The sequence below is a fragment of the Erythrolamprus reginae genome, unplaced genomic scaffold (genome assembly GCF_031021105.1).
Source record: "Erythrolamprus reginae isolate rEryReg1 unplaced genomic scaffold, rEryReg1.hap1 H_3, whole genome shotgun sequence".
In the NCBI taxonomy this organism is placed as follows: Eukaryota; Metazoa; Chordata; class Lepidosauria; order Squamata; family Dipsadidae; genus Erythrolamprus; species Erythrolamprus reginae.
The window spans coordinates 1,032,307-1,054,339 of record NW_027248484.1 but is presented as its reverse complement, the minus strand read 5'-3'; the positions used below and the strand labels follow the sequence as shown (position 1 = coordinate 1,054,339).

Genomic DNA, 22,033 nt, shown 5'->3' with positions numbered 1-22,033 from the left:
ACATGCCTGGGCTAAACATATATCCATCCTAAGATAAAATACAGGAAATAATATAAGGGCAGATTAGATGGATCATGAGATCTTTTTCTGCCGTCAGTCTTCTATGTTTTTATGTTTCTATGTTTCTATGTTTCTATGTTTCTATCTATCTATCTATCTATCTATCTAACTAACTAACTAACTAACTAACTAACTAATCTATCTTTCTATCTATCTATCTATCTATCTATCTATCTATCTATCTATCTATCTATCTATCTATGAACAAAAAGGGGTAAGAACATATATACATAATATATATATATTCAAAGCAGCACGAAGCTAACAACTTCAGCCTGATGATGGTGAATGTGATTTCACCGAAATGTCGCATAGACACTCAAAAATATTACACGAGGCAAAACCCAAACTCAGAACAGTCTACATACATATACCTGTGAAAATCTACGAAAACATATGTATATATATCATATAATATACATACACACACTGCTCAAAAAAAATAAAGGGAACCCTAAAATAACACAATATAACTCCAAGTAAATCAAAAGTCTGTGAAATCAAACTGTCCACTTAGGAAGCAACACTGATTGACAATCAATTTCACCGGGTGTTGTGCACATATTCAACTTTGTACAGTATTCAAGGAGAATGCAGGGGTACCTCTACCTAAGAATGCCTCTACTTATGAAATTTTCTAGATAAGAATCGGGTTCTTAAGAAAAGTGTTTTTAATAGGAAAGTGAACAGAAGAACAAGGGGGCACAATCTGAGGTTAGTTGGGGGAAGGATCAGAAGCAATGTGAGAAAATATTATTTGACTGAAAGAGTAGTAGATGCTTGGAACAAACTCCCAGCAGATGTGGTTGGTAAATCCACAGGAACTGAATATAAACATGCCTGGGATAAACATAGATCTGCCCTAAGATAAAATACAGGAAATAGTATAAGGGTGGACCATGAGGTCTTCTTCTGCCGTCAATCTTCTATGTTTCTGTTCTGTCGAGCTCTCTGGTAGAAACCTCCCAAAAATGCACAGATACAATTTCACACACACACACACACGTTTGAAAATTCAAAACAATGTTCTTTCTAATGAAAATTCACTTAAACCAAGCCCTCTTTTGGGATAGCAAAGATCACTTGTGTCCAAACAAACTGGTAATTTGTACAAGTCCCTTATCAGTTCTGTGATACTTAGCTTGCAGCTGTGAGGCAATTCACAGTCCTTCTTCTTTCACAAAGTGAAACACACTTTGCTCTGGTTTAGTTTCCAAGCGGGGAAAAATCAGCACACAAAAGGTCCAAGTCAGTAAAGCAGTCACGAAACACAACGATCAGATAATCCTCCACAATGGCCAAACCCACTAATTACCACAGCCCCACCCAACCACAGGTGGCCTCATTTTCTTTGATAATAATCTCTCAGTTGTTGCTGCCTATGCATCGCTCTCCGCATGCGTGGCTGTATCATTAACTCTTGTTCTGAATCCAAGGAGGAGCTAGATAATTGATCTCCTTCTGAGCTGTCTGCCCCACTCTCCTCCTCCCTGTCACTCATGCCTTCTTGGTCAGAGGAGCCTTCATCATCAGATTCCACCGGGGACAAAACAGGCCTGCAGCATGTGGATGTCTCCCCCACATCCACAGTCCTTGGGGCAGGAGCTGGGCCAGAGCTAACCACAACATGTTTCTATGTTTCTAAGCTGAAAAACATGGATGCAAGTTACTTATGCAACTTGCCTGGTTCAGATTTGAAAACCTGAAACAAGGTCCATCTTAAAGGGACCGCCGTCCGCCATCCTTGCAAGGATGCCAAAATTGAGTTTGGTCTCTATCCCCGCCCTGCGGATGGGGCAGGGTTCAAACCGAGACATCTTGGCTTGTCTAGTTGGAAGGATGAGTCAGTTGGATTTCTCAAGGAGATGGTGACTTGGGGTGGCGGGGCTTTCAACGCCCCAACGGAGGCTAATTAGATGACCTCCTGACACACCAAGGGCTTGCAATAAAAAAGAGGCTATGTCTCTCTCTCTCTTTCTCCAAAATAGCTGCCAGGCGCTGTCGGGTAGGCTTAAAAATATGCCAGCTGCGTCTTAAAATAGAAGCTGGGCGGGAAAAGGCTGCCAAACTTTATTTTGATACGATCTAGGAAGCCACAGAAGAAGAAAAAAAGCTGTTTCATCATTATAATGGATGGAAAGCAATCAAGGAGAGGTTGAACGTAGAAATAAATTTTCTGACAGTGAGTGCAATCAACAGAAGTTGCCTTCGGAAGTTGGGGGAGCTGCATCAAGATGGAATTTATTTATTTATTTTATTTATTTATTGGATTTGTATGCCGCCCCTCTCCGGAGACTCGGGGCGGCTAACAGCAATAACAAGACAGTGTACAATAATAATCCAATACTAAAAATGATTAAAAACCCATTAATATAAAAACCAAACATACATACAGACATACCATGCATAAAATTGTAAATGCCTAGGGGGAAAGTGTATCTTAGTTCCCCCATGTCTGGTGGCAGAGGTGGGTTTTAAGCAGCTTACGAAAGGCAAGGAGGGTGGGGGCAATTCTAATCTCTGGGGGGAGTTGGTTCCAGAGGGCCGGGGCCGCCACAGAGAAGGCTCTTCCCCTGGGTCCCGCCAAGCGGCATTGTTTAGTTGACGGGACCCGGAGGAGACCCACTCTGTGGGACCTAACTGGTCGCTGGGATTCGTGCGGCAGAAGGCGGTCCCAGAGATAACCTGGTCCGGTGCCATGAAGGGCTTTATAGGTCATAACCAACACTTTGAATTGTGACCGGAAACTGATCGGCAACCAATGCAGACTTCGGAGTGTTGGTGTAACATGGGCATATTTGGGAAAGCCCATGATTGCTCTCGCAGCTGCCCTCTCTTAGAAATTTTGTAGGGTCTCCTGCGTGGGGGGTTAGACTAGATGACCTCCAGGGTCTCTTCCATCTCTGTTATTTTCTATTCAGTGGAACAGAAGTTGCCTTCGGAAGTTGTAGGAGTTTCAGCACTGGAAGCTTTCAAGAAGAAATTGAACTGCCCTTCGTTAGATATTCTCCTGTGTGAGGGGGTTGGATTAGATGCTACAGAGCCCTGCACACCAAGACAAGTAGACACAAGAACAGCTTTTTCCCAAACGCCATCACTATGCTAAACAAATAATTCCCTCAATACTGTCAAAACTATTTACTATGTCTGCACCACTATTGCTACTAGGTTTTTTCCCCCATCATTCCTATCATCCTTTTCCTCCCACTTAGGACTGTGTGACTGTAACTTGTTGCTTGTATCCTTAAGATTTTTATTAATATTGATTGTTTCCTCATTGCTTATTTGACCCCTATGCCAATCATTAAGTGTTGTACCACATGATTCTTGACAAATGTATATTTTATTTTATGTATGCTGAGAGCACATGCACCAAGACAAATTCCTTGTGTGTCCAATCACACTTGGCCAATAAAAATTCTATTCTATTCTATTAAGATTTTTATTAATATTGATTGTTTCCTCATTGCTTATTTGACCCCTATGCCAATCATTAAGTGTTGTACCTTGTGATTCTTGACAAATGTCTCTTTTTTTATGTACACTGAGAGCATCTGCACAAAAGACAAATTCCTTGTGTGTCCAATCACACCTGGCCAATAAAGAATTCTATTTTATTCTGTTCTATTCTGTTCTGTTCTTATTCTATTCTATTCTATTTTCTATTCTATTTTCTATTCTACTTTTTATTCTCTATTTTTCTCCTATTGTACTCTACTCTACTCTATTCCTTGGGTGAGTCCACAAAAAGGACTGGAGGAATGTCCGAGAAGACGTTTTCAGAAGTATCCTTCTCCATGGGATTGCCACCAGGAGCCAAGCTTATTTGTCCTTATAAAGTCGCCTAATGGCGTATCGTCAGCCAACAAATTATTTTAGGTCGAGAGCCTTAGAGGAACCACGCCCGTAGGCCATGCAGCTTCTACCGCCAAGCAATCTCAAGATGGAAGGCCATCACGTTGGAATGCGCCCGAAGCGTCGGGTGAAACCGGAGCAAACTCTTTTGGGGGGCTAATCATCTAGGATTAGCTCATCTCATGCCTTCCTTGTAAAGAGCGAGGAAGGAAGCCTGGGGCAAGCACGGTTTTCATCTTCTTCCGAAAGATTTCAATTTGCTTTTCCAAACTTTGCTCTGATGGGTTTGAAGCCCTCGCCTTGGGGAACACCTGAAAAATTATGTCTCCCCTCCCGGATGGTGGGCCGGGATTTTGTAAGGATTTTTTTTGTAAGGAGAATTATGGCACGGTTGAGAAGAAAAGGGGTTTTTTGGTGGGGTGGGACAAACATTTCTCTCTAGGTCACCTGTGAAGAGTCAGAGTGCTCTCATTCATATCTTAACCAGTACATCAAGTTTCAAGTTTCAAGTTTATTGGATTTATATGCCGCCCCTCTCCGAAAACTCAGGGCGGCTAACAACAATCATGAACAATAGACAATAAAATCCAATACTAAAAGCAAATTAAAACCCCTTAATATATAAAAACCAAACATACATACAAACATACCATGTATACAGTTGTAACGGCCTAGGGGGAGAAAAAAGTCTTAATTCCCCCATGCCTGGCGGCAGAGGTGGGTTTTAAGCAGCTTATAAAAAGCAAGGAGGGTGGGGGCAATTCTAATCTCTGGGGGGAGTTGGTTCCAGAGGGCTGGGGCTGCCACAGAGAAGGCTCTTCTCCTGGGTCCCGCCAAGCGGCATTGTTTAGTTGACGGGACCCGGAGAAGACTCACTCTGTGGGACCTAACTGGCCGCTGGGATTCGTGCGGCAGAAGGCGGTCCCTGAGATAATCTGGTCCGGTGCCATGAAGGGCTTTATAGGTCATAACCAACACTTTGAATTGTGACCGGAAACTGATCGGCAACCAATGCAGACTGCGGAGTGTTGGTGTAACATGGGCATACTTAGAGAAGCCCATGATACCTCTCGCAGCTGCATTCTGCACGATCTGAAGTTTCCGAACACTTTTCAAAGGTTGACCCATGTAGAGAGCATTACAGTAGTCGAGCCTCGAGGTGATGAGGGCATGAGTGACTGTGAGCAGAAATCAATACATTTCTTCTTCTTTTTCATTTGTCCAATTTACGTATCAAGAAACATTTTTAACAGTACCGTGTTGTAAGTTTCATATAATTATTTACATTTATTTCTATGCCTCTTTATTTCTCCATTCTAACCAATTCTAACCAATAAATGGTGGAAGGTCTTAAGCATAAAACGTATCAGGAAAGACTTAATGAACTCAATCTGTCTAGTCTGGAGGACAGAAGGAAAAGGGGGGACATGATTGAAACATTTAAATATATGAAAGGGTTAAATAAGGTCCAGGAGGGAAGTGTTTTTAATAGGAAAGTGAACACAAGAACAAGGGGACACAATCTGAAGTTAGTTGGGGGAAAGATCAAAAGCAACATGAGAAAATATTATTTGACTGAAAGAGTAGTAGATCCTTGGAACAAACTTCCAGCAGACGTGGTTGGTAAATCCACAGTAACTGAATTTAAACATGCCTGGGATAAACATATATCCATTGTAAGATAAAATACAGGAAATAGTATAAGGGCAGACTAGATGGACCATGAGGTCTTTTTCTGCCGTCAGTCTTCTATGTTTCTATGTTTCCATAAAGCCCACTGCAACAATATCGCCAAAAAGGCTTCTGGAGTTGTTAACCTGATCCTACGCAGCTTCTGCTCCGGCAATCTCACACTACTCGCCAGAGCCTACAAAACATTTGCCAGACCCATCCTTGAATACAGTACATCTGTCTGGAACCCATACCACATCTCGGACATCAACACCCTAGAAAATGTCCAAAGATACTTCACCAGAAGAGCCCTGGCTGGGGAATTCTGGGAGTTGAAGTCCAAATATCTTTAAGTTGCCAAGGTTGGGAAACACTGCTCTAGAGTATCAATGTCTCTTTTGTAGTGTGGTGACCAAAGCTTGCATGCAGTACACTAGGTGTGGTCTAACTGGGACACTCTAGAGAAAGTGCAGAAGAGAGCAACCAGGATGATAAAGGGACTAGAAACTAAAATATAGGAGGAAAGGTTGCAGGAACGGGCCATGGATAATCTAGCAAAGAGGAGGTACAGCGGGGGACATAATAGCAGTCTACAAATAATTGAGAGGCTGTCACAGGGTGGAGGCAGTAATCACATTATTTTCCAAAGCACCAGAGGGCCAGACAAGGAGCAAAAGATGGGAACTGACCAAGGAGTGATTCAACCTGGAAATAAGGAAGAACTTTCTGATGGTGAGAGCGATCAACCAGTGGAAGGGCTGGCCCGCAGAGGTGGTCAACGCTCCAACACTAGAGACCTTCAAGAAAAGACTGGACTGTTATTGGACTAGTGTGATGTACGGTCTCCTGCAACAACAAGGCATTGGACTAGATGGCCTGCAAGGTCCCTTCCAACTCTAACCATAAAATAAAAAAATAAAATAAATAAGTCAGTTGCAACTTACATACACCTCCCCATGATCGATCACGTAGAAGTTGTCGCCTTCATCGCCTACAAGCGGAATAGAAAGAACAAATCAGTAAAAAGAAAGAGCAAAGCGGATAAAAGCCCTTCTATATGTTTTATGTTTGTGTTGTTTTGTGTAGGTCAATAAAAAAAAGAAAAGAAAGAAAGAAAGAAAGAAAGAACAAATCAGTAAAAAGAAAGAGCAAGGCAGATAAAAGCCCTTGTATGTGTTTTATGTTTGTGTTGTTTTGTGTAGGTCAACAAAAAAAGAAAAGAAAGAAAGAAAGAAAGAAAGAAAGAAAGAAAGAAAGAACAAATCAGTAGCCCATAAGACTGGGATCTTGTACCAGCTTTGAAAATTCTGGCTTAGAGAGAAAGCCAAGTGGGAAGGTATTAAAAACATGCATTATAAAACCCTAAGTAAGGCCACACACGTTGATCAGAAGCAACATGAGAAAATATTATTTGACTGAAAGAGTAGTAGATGCTTGGAACAAACTTCCAGCAGACGTGGTTGGTCAATCCACAGGAACCAAATTCAAACATGCCTGGGATAAACATCTCTCCATCCTAAGATAAAATACAGGAAATAGTATAAGGGCAGACTGGATGGACCAGGAGGTCTTTTTTCTGCTGTCAATCTTCTATGTTTCTATGGTTCTAACAGAAGTTGCACACGCAGCGGTAATGGAAATCCCGCCCCTGGCTGGGAGGGAGAGGATGGCGATATTCCAGTATTTGAGGGGCTACCACAAAGAAGAGGGCGGTCAACTTATTTCCCAAAGCACCAGAAGGCAGATGTGTTCCCGTCAACCCGTGAAGCTCACCTTGTTGGATCACAGTCTCTCCAGCAATGTGGGTGACGGGAAACATGGCGTCAAATATGTCACTGCAAAGAGAGAGAGAAAAGAAACAGCGGTTTAGTGTGGTGGATGCTTCATGGTGAAGCGTGAAGCTGTTAACCCTTGTCTTTATCTATCTATCTATCTATCTATCTATCTATTTATCTACCTACCTATCTATCTACCTACCTACCTACCTACCTATCTACCTACCTACCTTTCTATCTATCTATCTATCTATCTATCTATCTATCTACCTACCTATCTATGTATGTATCTACCTACCTACCTATCTATTTATCTACCTATCTACCTATCTACCTATCTACCTACTTATCTACCTACCTACCTTTCTATCTATCTATCTATCTATCTATCTATCTACCTACCTATCTATGTATGTATCTACCTACCTACCTATTTACCTACCTACCTTTTTATCTACCTATCTATCTACCTACCTACCTATCTATTTATCTACCTATCTACCTATCTATCTACCTACCTATCTACCTACCTACTTATCTACCTACCTACCTATCTACCTACCTACCTTTCTATCTATCTATCTATCTATCTATCTATCTATCTATCTATCTATCTATCTACCTACCTACCTATCTATGTATGTATCTACCTACCTACCTACCTACCTATCTATTTATCTACCTATCTACCTATCTACCTATCTATCTTCCTATCTACCTACCTACCTATCTACCTACCTACCTACCTACCTACTTATCTACCTACCTACCTATCTACCTACCTACCTATCTATCTATGTATGTATCTACCTACCTACCTACCTTCCTATCTATCTATCTATCTACCTACCTATCTACCTATCTACCTATCTATCTACCTACCTATCTGCCTACCTACCTACTTATCTACCTACTTATCTACCTACCTACCTACCTACCTACCTATCTATCTATGTATGTATCTACCTACCTACCTACCTATCTATTTATCTACCTATCTACCTATCTACCTATCTATCTACCTACCTATCTACCTACCTACCTACTTATCTACCTACCTACCTATCTACCTACCTACCTTTCTATCTATCTATCTATCTACCTACCTACCTATCTATGTATGTATCTACCTACCTATCTATTTATCTACCTATCTACCTATCTACCTATCTATCTTCCTATCTACCTATCTACCTACCTACCTACTTATCTACCTACTTATCTACCTACCTACCTATCTACCTACCTATCTATCTATGTATATATCTACTTACCTACCTTCCTATCTATCTATCTATCTATCTATCTATCTACCTACCTACCTATCTATGTATGTATCTACCTACCTACCTACCTACCTATCTATTTATCTACCTATCTACCTATCTATCTACCTATCTACCTATCTATCTACCTATCTACCTACCTACCTACCTACTTATCTACCTACTTATCTACCTACCTACCTATCTACCTACCTATCTATTTATGTATGTATCTACCTACCGACCTACCTACTTATCTATCTATCTATCTATCTATCTACCTACCTACCTACCGACCTACCTACTTATCTATCTATCTATCTATCTTTTATTTATTCCATTTTTATGGAGCCCTTCTCCTTAGACTCAGGGCGGCTTACAACATGTTAGCAATAGCACTTTTTACAAAAAACAGAGCCAGCATATTTGCCCCCACAATCTGGGTCCTCATTTGACCCACCTCCTTTCTCTCTCTCTCTCTCTCCCTCTTTCTCTCTCCCTCCTTCCCTCTCCCTCTCTTTCTCTTTCTCTCTCTCTTCTCCCTCCCTCTTTCCCTTTCTCTCTCTCCCTCTTTCTCTCTCTCTCTCTCTCTCCCTCTTTCTCTTTCCCTCCTTCCCTCTCTCTCCCTTTCTCTCCCTTTCTCTCTCTCTCCCTCTCCCTTTCTCTCTCTCCCTTCCTCTCTCCCTCTTTCTCTCTCTCCACCTCTCCCTCCCTCCTTCCCTCTCTCTCTCTCCCCCTCACTCTCTCTTTCTCTCTCTCTCCCTCTTTATTTCTCTCTCTTTCTCTCTCTCCCACAATCTCTCTTTTTATCTCTCTCTCTTTCTCTTGCTTCCTCTCTCTTTCTCTTATCTGCCTCTCTCTCTTTCTCTCTCTCTGTATGTGTGTGTGAATGTGTCATGGACGAGAACAAAGCCATTTGGAAAAAGATTCACCCAAACAACAAGAGACGTCAGTGTGCAACCTATGGCAAATTTTACACCCATATATGGGAAAAGTTGCAAAAATCCCATTATTAGCTTATTTCCTGTCCAGCAGTTCCAAAATCCACTCAGGCCTTGAATCTAGGAAACACCGGGTCATAAATTTAAACTTCAAGCCATTATCTTTATTCCTGATGAGTTATCCTATCAGCCGATTGGGCTGAGAGTGATTCACAGACCGAAACAAAAGAGGCTCAGAATAGAGAAGGACTGATTTGGAAGGGACCTTGGAGGTCTTCTAGTCCAACCCCCCTGCTTAGGCAGGAAACCCTACACTACTTCAGACAGATGGTTATCCAACATCTGCTTAAAAACCTCCAGTGTTGGAGCATTCACAACTTCTGGAGGCAAGCTGTTCCAATGATCAACCATTCTGACTGTCAGGAAATTTCTCCTTGGTTCTTAGTTACTTCTCTCCCTGTTTAGTTTCCACCCATTGCTTCTTGTTCTACTCTCAGGTGCTTTGGAGAACAGGTTGATTCCTTCTTTTTTGTGGCAACCCCAGAGATACTGGAATACTGCTATCATGTCTCCCCTGGTCCTTCTTTTCATTAAACTAGCCATGTCCAGTTCCTGCAACCGTTCTCCATATGTTTTAGCCTCCAGTCCCCTAATAATCTTTGTCGCTCTTCTCTGCTACTTTTTCTAGAATCTCAACATCCTTTTTGCATGGTGGCGACCAAAACTGAATGCCGTATTCCAAGTGTGGCCTTACCAAGGCCTTATAAAGTGGTGTTAACACTTCACGTGATCTTGATTCTAATTTGAGGATGCCTGTTTTAGTGCAATATAAAAAAATACACATAGTTTTTCTGCAGACCACCACATTTTTCTCACGGATCACCAATGGTCCATCCAGGGACCACCAGTTAGTGACCACTGAACTAGGAAATAACTAACTACCAAGAAGGCGTGTGTCTGATAAAGCAAGGCTAAAACACTGTAGCCCTGTCCACTAGCAGAATTCATACATTGGGTTAAACCAGTGATGGCGAACCTACGGCACGGGTGCCAACATGCATGTTTGTGCCAGCCAGCTTATTTTTGTCCTGCACAAATGCTCTGGGAGGGTGTTTTTGTCTTCCAGAGAACCTCCAGGGGGATAGGGGAGGGCTTATTTAACCTCCCCCGGATACAGGGAAGCCTTTGGAGCCTGGGGAGGGCGTAATACGAGCCTACTGGGCCCATCAGAAGCTCCTGCCCCAAGGACTGTGGATGTGGGGGAGACATCCACATGCTGCAGGCCTGTTTTGCCCCCGGTGGAATCTGCTGATGAAGGCTCCTCCGACCAAGAAGACATGAGTGACAGGGAGGAGGAGAGTGGGGCAGACAGCTCAGAAGGAGATCAATTATCTAGCTCCTCCTTGGATTCAGAACAAGAGTTAATGATACAGCCACGCATGCGGAGAGCGATGCATAGGCAATAACAACTGAGAGATTATTATCAAAGAAAATGAGGCCACCTGTGGTTGGGTGGGGCTGTGGTCATTAGTGGGTTTGGCCATTGTGGAGGATTATCTGATCGTTGTGTTTCGTGACTGCTTTACTGACTTTTTGTGTGCTGATTTTTCCCCGTTGTGAAACTAAACCAGGGCAAAGTGTGTTTCACTTTGTGAAAGAAGAAGGACTGTGAATTGCCCCACAGCTGCAAGCTAAGTATCTCAGAACTGATAAGGGACTTGTACAAATTACCAGTTTGTTTAGAGACAGTGCTCTTTGCTATACCAAAAGAGGGCTTGGTTTAAGCGACTTTTCATTATTAAGGACATTGTTTTGAATTTTCAAACGTGTGTGTGTCTGAAATTGTCTCTGTGCATTTTTGGGAGGATTCTATCAGAGAGCTCGACAGAACACCCCGGATCCAGGGAAGCCTTCGGAGCCTGGGGAGGGCGAAATACGAGCCTACTGGGCCCATCAGAAGTTGGCATGCAGACTATTTTCTGCCTCCAGAGGGCCTCCAGGGGGTATGGGAAGCTGTTTTCGCCCTCCCTGGGCATTGAATTCTAAGCGTGGGCACTTGCCCATGTGCGATAGTGTGCACGCATGCTCTTTTGGCACCCGAGGAACAAAAGGTTCACCATGACCGGGTTAAACCATCATGAAAATTGTTTCGTTTGGGCTAGATGCCAATCCCTGCCATGTGGTTTGAGAATCGTAATTTAGGGCTTAGCCACTCAGCCACCGAGCTTTCCCGACGCAGCTCAACTTAGCTCCCAAAGTGAAGCCATTTATAGTTGGTCCCCTTCGATGCTGCTGTGTGACTCAGGCACAAGTCTATAAAATGCACAAGGCCTGTGGGCTATTTCAGCGCATGAGGCCAACCTTCTGTGGTTCAGTCATCCACGAACATGACACGAGAGCCACAGGATAGACAGCTCTTTGTCCCGAAAGGGATAAATGTTCATCCAATGGACAGAGGATTGAATTTGGTGTTTTCTGAGTGTTCTGTCGAGCTCTCTGGTAGAATCCTCCCAAAAATGCACAGATACAATTTCAGACACACACACGTTTGAAAATTCAAAACAATGTTCTTTATAATGAAAGATCACTTAACCTAAGCCCTCTTTTGGTATAGCAAAGAGCACTGGTCTCCAAACAAACTGGTAATTTGTACAAGTCCCTTATCAGTTCTGTGACACTTAGCTTGCAGCTGTGAGGCAATTCACAGTCCTTCTTCTTTCACAAAGTGAAACACACTTTGCCCTGGTTTAGTTTCAAAGCGGGGAAAAATCAGCACACAAAAGGTCCAAGTCAGTAAAGCAGTCACGAAACTCAACGGTCAGATAATCCTCCACAATGGCCAAACCCACAGGCTGTTCTTTATAGCAGCCTCACTAATGACCACAGCCCCACCCAACCACAGGTGGCCTCATTTTCTTTGATAATAATCTCTCAGTTGTTGTTGCCTATGCATCGCTCTCCGCATGCGTGGCTGTATCATTAACTCTTGTTCTAAATCCAAGGAGGAGCTAGATAATTGATCTCCTTCTGAGCTGTCTGCCACACTCTCCTCCTCCCTGTCACTCATGTCTTCTTGGTCAGAGGAGCCTTCATCAGCATATTCCACCGGGGGCAAAACAGGCCTGCAGCATGTGGATGTCTCCCCCACATCCACAGTCCTTGGGGCAGGAGCTGGGCCAGAGCTAACCACAACACTGAGCTGGGTGGTTTTCGTGCAGATATTTCATTACCCAACCAAGTAACATCATCAATGTTCCCTTCTCCATTCTAACACGGATGATGTTAGCTAGTTGGGTAATGAAATGTTCGCAAGAAAATGATGCAAAAAAATTAAAAAATTATAGGAGCACAAATAGAATTCAAACCTGAACTATTTTTTACTAGGAATCATTAATAGTATGATAAAAGAAACAAATCCAGTATATCAATTTACAAATAATAACAGCAGCAAGAATCGTGCGGTATATGCCCAACACTGGAAACTTGAAAATACACCAAGCGATGAAAGGATTATACATAAAACACTCGAATGTGCTGAGATGTACAGGCTCACTCTGGAAGTGAAAGGCAAAGAAGGAAACAGAATTTGACGAGATGCGGAAAAGGTGGCATAACTGGTTAGAGCAGAGGAAGAAAGATGTATAAAAATAAAGGTAAATAACCATATGGGGGGGGTGTAACATATTTTTGCTGATAATGAAAAGGAAAGGAGACTCATATAGATCTATTTCAAGCTATTTTGCTCTCATGAGCTAGCCGTACCCTTATCGGGATTTGAACCTGCACTGTCTGCCTGTAAGGCAGTAGCTTTAACCTCTAGACCACAGGTTCTCCTCCTCTCAGCTTGTACCAGGGAGGAGTTATGTTTTTTTCCTGTTGAATGACCCTGATATACCCAAATATGGGTATATTTATATCATTGATACATACATACATACATACATACATACATACAAACATACAAACATACAAACATACATACATGACACAGTACTGTTAAACTGATTTGTATATTGAAAAATGAATGAATGAGGAAGGAAGGAAAGAAGAAAGGAAAGAGAGAGAGAAAGAGAGAGAGAGAAAGAAGAAAGAAAGAAAGAAGGAGGGAGGGAGGAAAGAAGGAGGGAGGGAGGGAGGAAGAGAGAGAGAGAAAGAAAAAGAGTGAAAGAAAGAAAGAAGGAAGGAAAGAAGGAGGGAGGGAGGAAGGAAGGAAAGAAGGAAAGAAGGAAAGAAAGAAAGAAAAAAGGAAGGAAGGAAGGAAAGAAGGAGGGAGAGAGGGAGGGAGGAAGAGAGAGAGAAAGAAAAAGAGGGAAAGAAAGAAAGAAGGAAGGAAGGAAAGAAGGAGGGAGGAAGGAAGGAAAGAAGGAAAGAAAGAAGGAAGGAAGGAAAGGAGGGAGGGAGGAAGGAAGAGAGAGAGAGAAAGAAAAAGAGGGAAAGAAAGAAGGAAGGAAAGAAAGAAAGAAAGAAAGAAAAAGAGGGAAAACTCTGCAAATGTTTCTCGGGCCCTTGGGTCAAAGGGGACTGGGTGGGAAATTCAAGTTTTGTTGTTCCAGATGGAAGATAAAAGGAAAGTCAATATCCTGAGTTGATAAGCATGAGGGGTTCCCCCCCTCCCTCTCTCCTGTGGGGAGGAGAAGTAGCTACCCCAGGCACAGATACCATTACGGGTGGCATTTTAAGGGTGGAAAGAGTGATGGGGTGTGGAGTGAGAAAGGAAGGAAATAGTAAACAGTCAGTTCTGGTGCCAACTGTGAAAACACAACAGCTCTCAAGGAAGAAAGCCCAGGCTAGAAACAGCAACCTCCTTTGGACTGACAACTTATGGCCTCATGTTAATTACTGTTATTTTTATTTATTTTTTAACCTCTCGTTTCAGAACTCCAACAGCCAGACAAACCTTTCGCTACCTCCACCAATTCTCTCCATGCAGGGTGGAGTCCATGGCCTTGCCTTTTTTTCTTGCAGACATTTCGTTACCAAGCTAGGTAACATCGTCAAGCCGTGCTGGGAGGGTGTGGGATTTGTTCTCATTTTATACCTTAAGTTTATAAAATGTAGCGATAGTATATTGCGGTAGTACCCATAAAGGGACAGATGGGATAGATAGATAGATAGATAGATAGATAGATAGATAGATAGATAGATAGATAGAGATAGATAGAGATGATAGATAGATAGATAGATAGATAGATAGATAGATAGATAGATGATAGAGAGAGAGAGAGAGAGAGAGAGAGAGAGAGATAGATAGAGAGAGAGATGATAGATAGATAGATAGATAGATAGATAGATAGATAGATAGAGACAGACAGACAGACAGACAGACAGACAGACAGACAGACAGACAGACAGACAGACAGACATCTACACTGTCTTTCCCCCAAAATAAGACCCTGTCTTATATTTTTTTGAACCCTGAAATAAGCGCTTGGCCTTATACCCAAGCACTCAAAAGCCTGATGGGGCTTATTATCAAGTGATGTCTGATTTTTGGCGAAACAGGGTCTATAGCCTATATCAGTGTTTCCCAACCTTGGCAACTTGAAGATATTTGGACTTCAACTCCCAGAATTCCCCAGCCAGCATCTGCTGGCTGGGGAATTCTGGGAGTTGAAGTCCAAATATCTTCAAGTTGCCAAGGTTGGGAAATACTGGCCTATATCATGTAGCAGTATATCTCTACTACCTCTACTAGACCAATAGGCTGTCCCTGTAAACCACTTCGACAGGGATGTCAATCGCTATGAAGCGGTATATAACGCTAAGTGCTAGTGCTATTACAATTGACCCATCCTTCCATTGTCAGTAAAACGAGGACCCAGATTGATGGGGGAGATAGACTGATTCTGTAGGGAGTGTAGAGAGGGCTGTAAAGAATAGAATAGAATAGAATTTTTTATTGGCCAAGTGTGATTGGACACACAAGGAATTTGTCTTGGTGCATATGCTCTCAACGTACATAAAATAAAATATACATTTGTCAAGAATCATGTGGTACAACACTTAATGATTGTCATAGGGGTCAAATAAGCAATGAAAAAGCCATATTAATACAAATCTTAGGATATACGCAACAAGTTACAGTCATACATTCAACATGGGAGGAAATAGGTGATAGGAATGATGAGAAAAACTAGTAGAATAGAAGTGCAGATTTAGTAGAAAGCATTGCAAATAGAATAGAATAGAGGAGAGGAGGGGAGAGGAGAGGAGAGGAGAGGAGGAGGAGGAGAATAGAATAGAATAGAATAGAATAGAATAGAATTCTTTATTGGCCAAGTGTGATTGGACACACAAGGAATTTGTCTTGGTGCATATGCTCTGTATAGTGGTATATGAGTGGAATATAAGTCTACACGCTATTGCTGTTAGGTAAGTTCACCACCTTGAGTTACAAAACAATCACGTTAAAATAAACACCTAATAAAGAAAGAAACCAGGAAATAAAATCCGAGACAAGAAAATATTCTCGGGAATAACTCAAGATTCGTGCCATATAGGGCTTTTTCAAAGCAATTATGGCTTTTTGCGACCCAGTTGAAAATGAACTACGATCCCCAAGGGGACACTTATCTCCTTCCAGAATGGGTTAATCCAAATAAAATCTGTGTGGGTCACGCCAAGGTCCCACCTCCCATTGTGACCGCAGACTACTTACAGTAAAGGAAGCCTCTCAGAATGTAGTAATGCCGAGAGAGAAAATAGGAAAGTGATTAAGCCAGCAATAAAAGACCCGACTGTTGCGAAGCGGAAATAAGATTCTAGAAGTGAACTTTTGAAGGAAATGATTCACTGGGATATTTTCAGCTCGTAGACTTCGTTCATGTTGACTTTTGCTGTTAAGGGGACGGTCGGCTGAAACCGAGTTTGGGAGTTAACCATAGGCATAACCAGTCAACGAAGCAGTGGAAGTGATGTGCCGGTTCCTGGAGGCTGTTGGGGCCTGGATGGATGTCAACAAACTCAAACTCAACACAGACAAGACGGAGTGGCTGTGGGTCTTGCCTCCCAAGGACAATCCCATCTGTCCGTCCATTACCCTGGGGGGGGAACTACTGACCCCTTCAGAGAGGGTTAGCAACTTGGGCGTCCTCCTCGATCCACAGCTGACATTGGAGCATCATCTTTCGGCTGTGGCGAGGAGGGCATTTGCCCAGGTTTGCCTGTTGCACCAGTTGCGGCCCTATTTGGACCGGGAGTCACTGCTCACAGTCACTCATGCCCTCATCATCTCGAGATTCGACTACTGCAACGCTCTCTACATGGGGCGACCTTTGAAAAGTGTTCGGAAACTTCAGATTGTACAGAATGCAGATGCGAGAGCAATCATGGGCTTCCCTAAATATGCCCATGTCACACCAACACTCCGCAGTCTGCATTGGTTGCCGATCAGTTTCCGGTCACAATTCAAAGTGTTGGTTATGACCTACAAATCCCTTCATGGCATCGGACCAGAATATCTCAGGGACCGCCTTCTGCCGCACAAATCCCAGCGACCAATTAGGTCTCACAGAGTTGGCCTTCTCTGGATCACGTCAACTAAACAATGTCGTTTGATGGGACCCAGGGGAAGAGCCTTCTCTGTGGTGGCCCTAACCCTCTGGAACCAACTCCCCCAGATATCAGAGTTGCCCCCACCCTCCTTGCCTTTCGTAAGCTCCTTAAAACCCACCTTTGTCGTCAGGCATGGAGGAATTGAGACTTTCCCTCCCCCTAGGCTTATAAAATTTATGCATGGTATGTCTGTATGTATGATTGATTTCTTAAATCGGGGTTTTTTAATTAACTTAAATATTAGATTTCTTTACATTGTCTTATTATTGTTGTTAGCTGCCCCGAGTCTATGGAGAGGGGCGGCATACAAATCTGATAAATAAGTAAGTAAGTAAGTAAGTAAGTAAGTAAGTAAGTAAGTAAGTAAGTAAGTAAGTAAGTAAGTAAGTTTATTAGCTATGGTACATCATTGGAATGGGATATGTCTAGTCTAGTGAAAAGATGGGGATTGGGGATTTCGAACCTGGAACCTTTGCAAAGCAATTTGGTGCTCTGCCTGATGTTGACCACCTCCGAAAGACTTTTTTATTGCTGAACAAAGTAAACCTTTGTTGCTACAAGCAGACCTTGTAACACAATTAATACAACACACTTCCCTTTGATGCCCTCCAGGAGAAGCTAGCCCAAGGTCCGGGCCAAAATCTAGTTCTTGGGCCCACGGATTCCCACCTCCTCTTCCTCCTTCTCCTTCTCCTCTCCTACATTCAAGGGGACATTTTGGCCTTCCCATCTGTTTTAGCAATGTTCTCCAGCCTCCATCTGGAAGAAGTGAGTGTAGGCAAGCTACTAGCCCAATTCCCAGGGGGGGAGACCCTACTAATCTGAATGCCCGGTGTCTGCAGAAGAAAAAACGCCGCGGCTTGCTTCTGAGCAACATGTCAGGGAGGAGGAAGAGTGCGTAGACGGTCGGGTAGGAAAGGCCGCCGCTCCGAATGTTAAAAACAGAACCAGGCAGGCCAAACAGCTGCAGGAATGCAGAGCAGAGAACGCATTTCTCCAGATGTGACTCAAAGCTGCCTTCTTGGTCGCCAGCTGCTGTAGATCGGTCCCTCCGCCTTCGCAAAAGCATCGTTGGGTGATTAGTCCAGCTATGTTTGTTCCGTAACAGATATCCTGGCATCCTGGGTAGCCGAGGGAGGAGACAATGACTGGAACTTCCAAAATGCAACGTCAGGGTCATGCAGAGTGCCCCGGGGGTCCTCCTTGGGCCACCAGATCAGGCCCTGTCATCGAGTGGTTGAGCAACTCAGCAAGGCGAGAAGCAAGGGTTGGAACCTCTCCCAAGCGAAACGAGAATTGGGAAAGGTCGCCCTTTGACTTACGACGGCAATGGAGACCCGCATTTCTGTTGTTAAGTGAGAAATTTGTCCTGTGACTTTTGCCCTGCTGTACGACCTTTCTGGCCGGGGTAGTTGTTAAGTGAATCACTGCAGATGTTTTAAGTGAGTAACTCTTCCCCATTGACTTTGCGTGTCAGGAGGTCAGAAAAGGGAAATGTGGGTCAGTCGCCAAGCCTCGGAATTTTGGCAATGGGACCAGGTGCTGCAGACCAACGTGGTGGGCGAAATGCAAAACTGGGGACACTGGGATATGATGGGAAAGGAGGAGGGGGAGGAGAAGGAGGAGGGGAGGGGGAAGGAGGAAGAAGAAGAAGAAGAAGAAGAAGAAGAAGAAGAAGAAGAAGAAGAAGAAGAAGGAGGGTGAGGGAGGTGGAGGAGGAGGAGGAGGAGGGGAGGGGAGGGGGAAGGAGGAAGAAGAAGAAGAAGAAGAAGAAGAAGAAGAAGAAGAAGAAGAAGAAGAAAGAAGGAGGGTGAGGGAGGTGGAGGAGGGGGAGGAGAAGGGGAGGGGAGGGGGAAGGAGGAAGAAGAAGAAGAAGAAGAAGAAGAAGAAGAAGAAAGAAGGAGGGTGAGGGAGGTGGAGGAGGAGGAGGAGGAGGGGAGGGGAGGGGGAAGGAGGAAGAAGAAGAAGAAGAAGAAGAAGAAGAAGAAGAAGAAGAAGAAGAAGAAGAAAGAAGGAGGGTGAGGGAGGTGGAGGAGGGGGAGGAGAAGGGGAGGGGAGGGGGAAGGAGGAAGAAGAAGAAGAAGAAGAAGAAGAAGAAGAAGAAGAAGAAGAAGAAGAAGAAGAAGAAAGAAGGAGGGTGAGGGAGGTGGAGGAGGAGGAGGGGAGGGGAGGGGGAAGTAGGAGGAAGAAGAAGGAGGGCGAGGGAGGAGGAGGAAGAGGAGGAGGAGGAAGAGGAGGAGGAGAAGAAGAGGAAGAAGAAGAAGAAGAGGAGGAGGAGGAAGAGGAAGAGAAAATTAGGAAGAGCAGGAGGAAGAGGAACAGGAAGAATAAGAAGAAGAAGAAGAGGAGGAGGAGGAGGAGGAAAATTAAGAAGAGGAGAAGGAGGAGGAGGAAGAGGAAGAGGAAAATTAGGAAGAGGAGGAGGAAGAGAAATGGGAAGAGGAAGAAGAAGAAGAAGAAGAAGAAGAAGAAGAGAGAAAGGAAGGAAAGAACGAGGAGGAGGAGGAAGAAGGAAGGAAGAGGAGGAAAAAGAAAAGAGGAAGGAGGAGGAGGAGAAGATGAAATAGGAGGAGGAGGAGGAAGAGGAAGAAGAGATAAAGGAAGGAAAGAACGAGGAGGAGGAAGAGGAAAAGAGGAAGAAGGAGGAGAAGATAAAGAAGAAGGAGGAGGAAGAAGAAGAAGAGGAGGAGGAGGAGGAAGAGAAAAATTAGGAAGAGCAGGAGGAAGAGGAACAGGAAGAGGAGGAAGAAGAAGAAGAAGAGGAGGAGGAGGAGGAGGAGGAGGAAGAGGAAAATTAGGAAGAGGAGAAGGAGGAGGAGGAAGAGGAAGAGGAAAATTAGGAAGAGGAGGAGGAAGAGAAATGGGAAGAAGAAGAAGAAGAAGAAGAAGAGAGAAAGGAAGGAAAGAACGAGGAGGAGGAGGAAGAAGGAAGGAAGAGGAGGAGGAAAAAGAAAAGAAGAAGGAGGAGGAGGAGAAGATGAAATAGGAGGAGGAGGAGGAGGAGGAAGAAGAGATAAAGGAAGGAAAGAACGAGGAGGAGGAAGAAGAAAAGAGGAAGAAGGAGGAGAAGATAAAGAAGAAGGAGGAGGAAGAAGAAGAAGAGGAGGAGGAGGAGGAAGAGAAAAATTAGGAAGAGCAGGAGGAAGAGGAACAGGAAGAAGAAAAGAAGAAGAAGAAGAAGAAGAAGAAGAAGAGGAGGAGGAGGAGGAGGAAGAGGAAAATTAGGAAGAGGAGAAGGAGGAGGAGGAAGAGGAAGAGGAAAATTAGGAAGAGGAGGAGGAAGAGAAATGGGAAGAAGAAGAAGAAGAAGAAGAAGAGAGAAAGGAAGGAAAGAACGAGGAGGAGGAGGAAGAAGGAAGGAAGAGGAGGAGGAAAAAGAAAAGAGGAAGAAGGAGGAGGAGGAGAAGATAAAGAAGAAGGAGGAGGAAGAAGAGGAAGAGGAAGAAGAGAGAAAGGAAGGAAAGAACGAGGAGGAGGAAGAAGAAAGAAGGAGGAGGACTAGAAAAAAGAAAAGAGGAAGAAGAAGGGGGAGGAGGAGAAAGAGGAGGAGAAGAAGAAGAAGAAGACCAGTAATAAAAAACCGGTAGCGATGAGTGGTCAGTCACCGCTTCCCTGAAAGTGGCTTGCAAAGAAACCACTGCACATGAGCAGAGGGTCATTTCCATATCATGACATAGGCACACGAAAGAGAGACACGAGCTCAAATCGCGCACTTCCTAACACGATGTGAATCGGTAGAGGGGAGGGAAGTAGAACCCACCCCTGGACTAAGTACCAACTCCAGTGGTCTGTATTTCTTCACACCTTCACGAAGGCAGTTTGAGCCACGTGTTTGGACTTTAACGACTGCCGGTCTCCAACTACAATTTCGCTGTGCTTTTCTTTTCAACATTTCTTTTTTCTTTTAAATCTTCTAACAATACAAGCATGATCTTGCATAGAGTGACACCAGCTGGCAAGGAGAGAAATGGTCACTCTCTCTCTCTCTCTCTCTCTCTCTCTCTGATGACCAAATGTCACCCCGACTGACATGGTTGTTAAACGAATCTGGCCTGCCGCCATTGATTTAGCTCAGGGGAGGCCAAGTTGGCTCTTCTATGACATGTGGACTTCAACTCAAACTCAACCCAGACAAGACGGAGTGGCTATGGGTCTTGCCTCCCAAGGACAATTCCATCTGTCCGTCCATTACCCTGGGGGGGGAACTATTGACCCCCTCAGAGAGGGTCCGCAACTTGGGCGTCCTCCTCGATCCACAGCTGACATTGGAACATCATCTTTTGGCTGTGGCGAGGGGGGCGTTTTCCCAGGTTCGCCTGGTGCACCAGTTGTGGCCCTATTTGGACAGGGGGTCATTGCTCACAGTCACTCATGCCCTCATCACCTCGAGGTTCGATTACTGCAACGCTCTCTACATGGGGCTACCTCTGAAAAGTGTTCGGAAACTTCAGATCGTGCAGAACGCGGCCGCGAGAGCCATCGTGGGGCTTCCCAGATTCGCCCACGTTTCTGCAACACTCCGCGGCCTGCACTGGCTGCCGATCAGTTTACAGTCACAATTCAAAGTGTTGGTAATGACCTTTAAAGCCCTACATGGCACTGAGCCAGAATACATCCCGAACCGCCTTCTACCGCACGAATCCCAGCGGTCGATAAGGTCCCACAGAGTTGGCCTTCTCTGGGTCCCGTCGACCAAACAATGTCGTTTGGCGGGACCCAGGGGAAGAGCCTTCTCTGTGGCGACCCCGGCCCTCTGGAACCAACTCCCCCCAGAGATTAGAATGGCCCCCACCCTCCTTGTCTTTCGCAAATTACTTAAGACCCACCTTTGTTGCCAGGCATGGGGGAGTTAAGTTATCCTTTCCCCCTAGGCTATTACAAGTTATGCATGGTATGTTTGTGTGTATGGTTT

At 44.1% G+C, this 22,033-nt stretch overlaps 1 protein-coding gene across 1 annotated transcript in view; it reads right to left on the bottom strand.

Annotated features, from left to right (window-relative positions):
- Positions 1 to 22,033, bottom strand: part of LOC139155570 (cAMP-dependent protein kinase type I-beta regulatory subunit) — a 90,990-nt gene that overhangs the window by 47,117 nt on the left and 21,840 nt on the right. Inside the window, exons 5-6 of the mRNA XM_070730757.1 lie at positions 7,360 to 7,421; positions 6,531 to 6,577 (exon numbers count right to left, since the gene is read on the bottom strand). Coding sequence (XP_070586858.1) covers positions 6,531 to 6,577; positions 7,360 to 7,421 — 109 coding nt within the window. The remainder of the gene's footprint in view (positions 1 to 6,530; positions 6,578 to 7,359; positions 7,422 to 22,033) is intronic.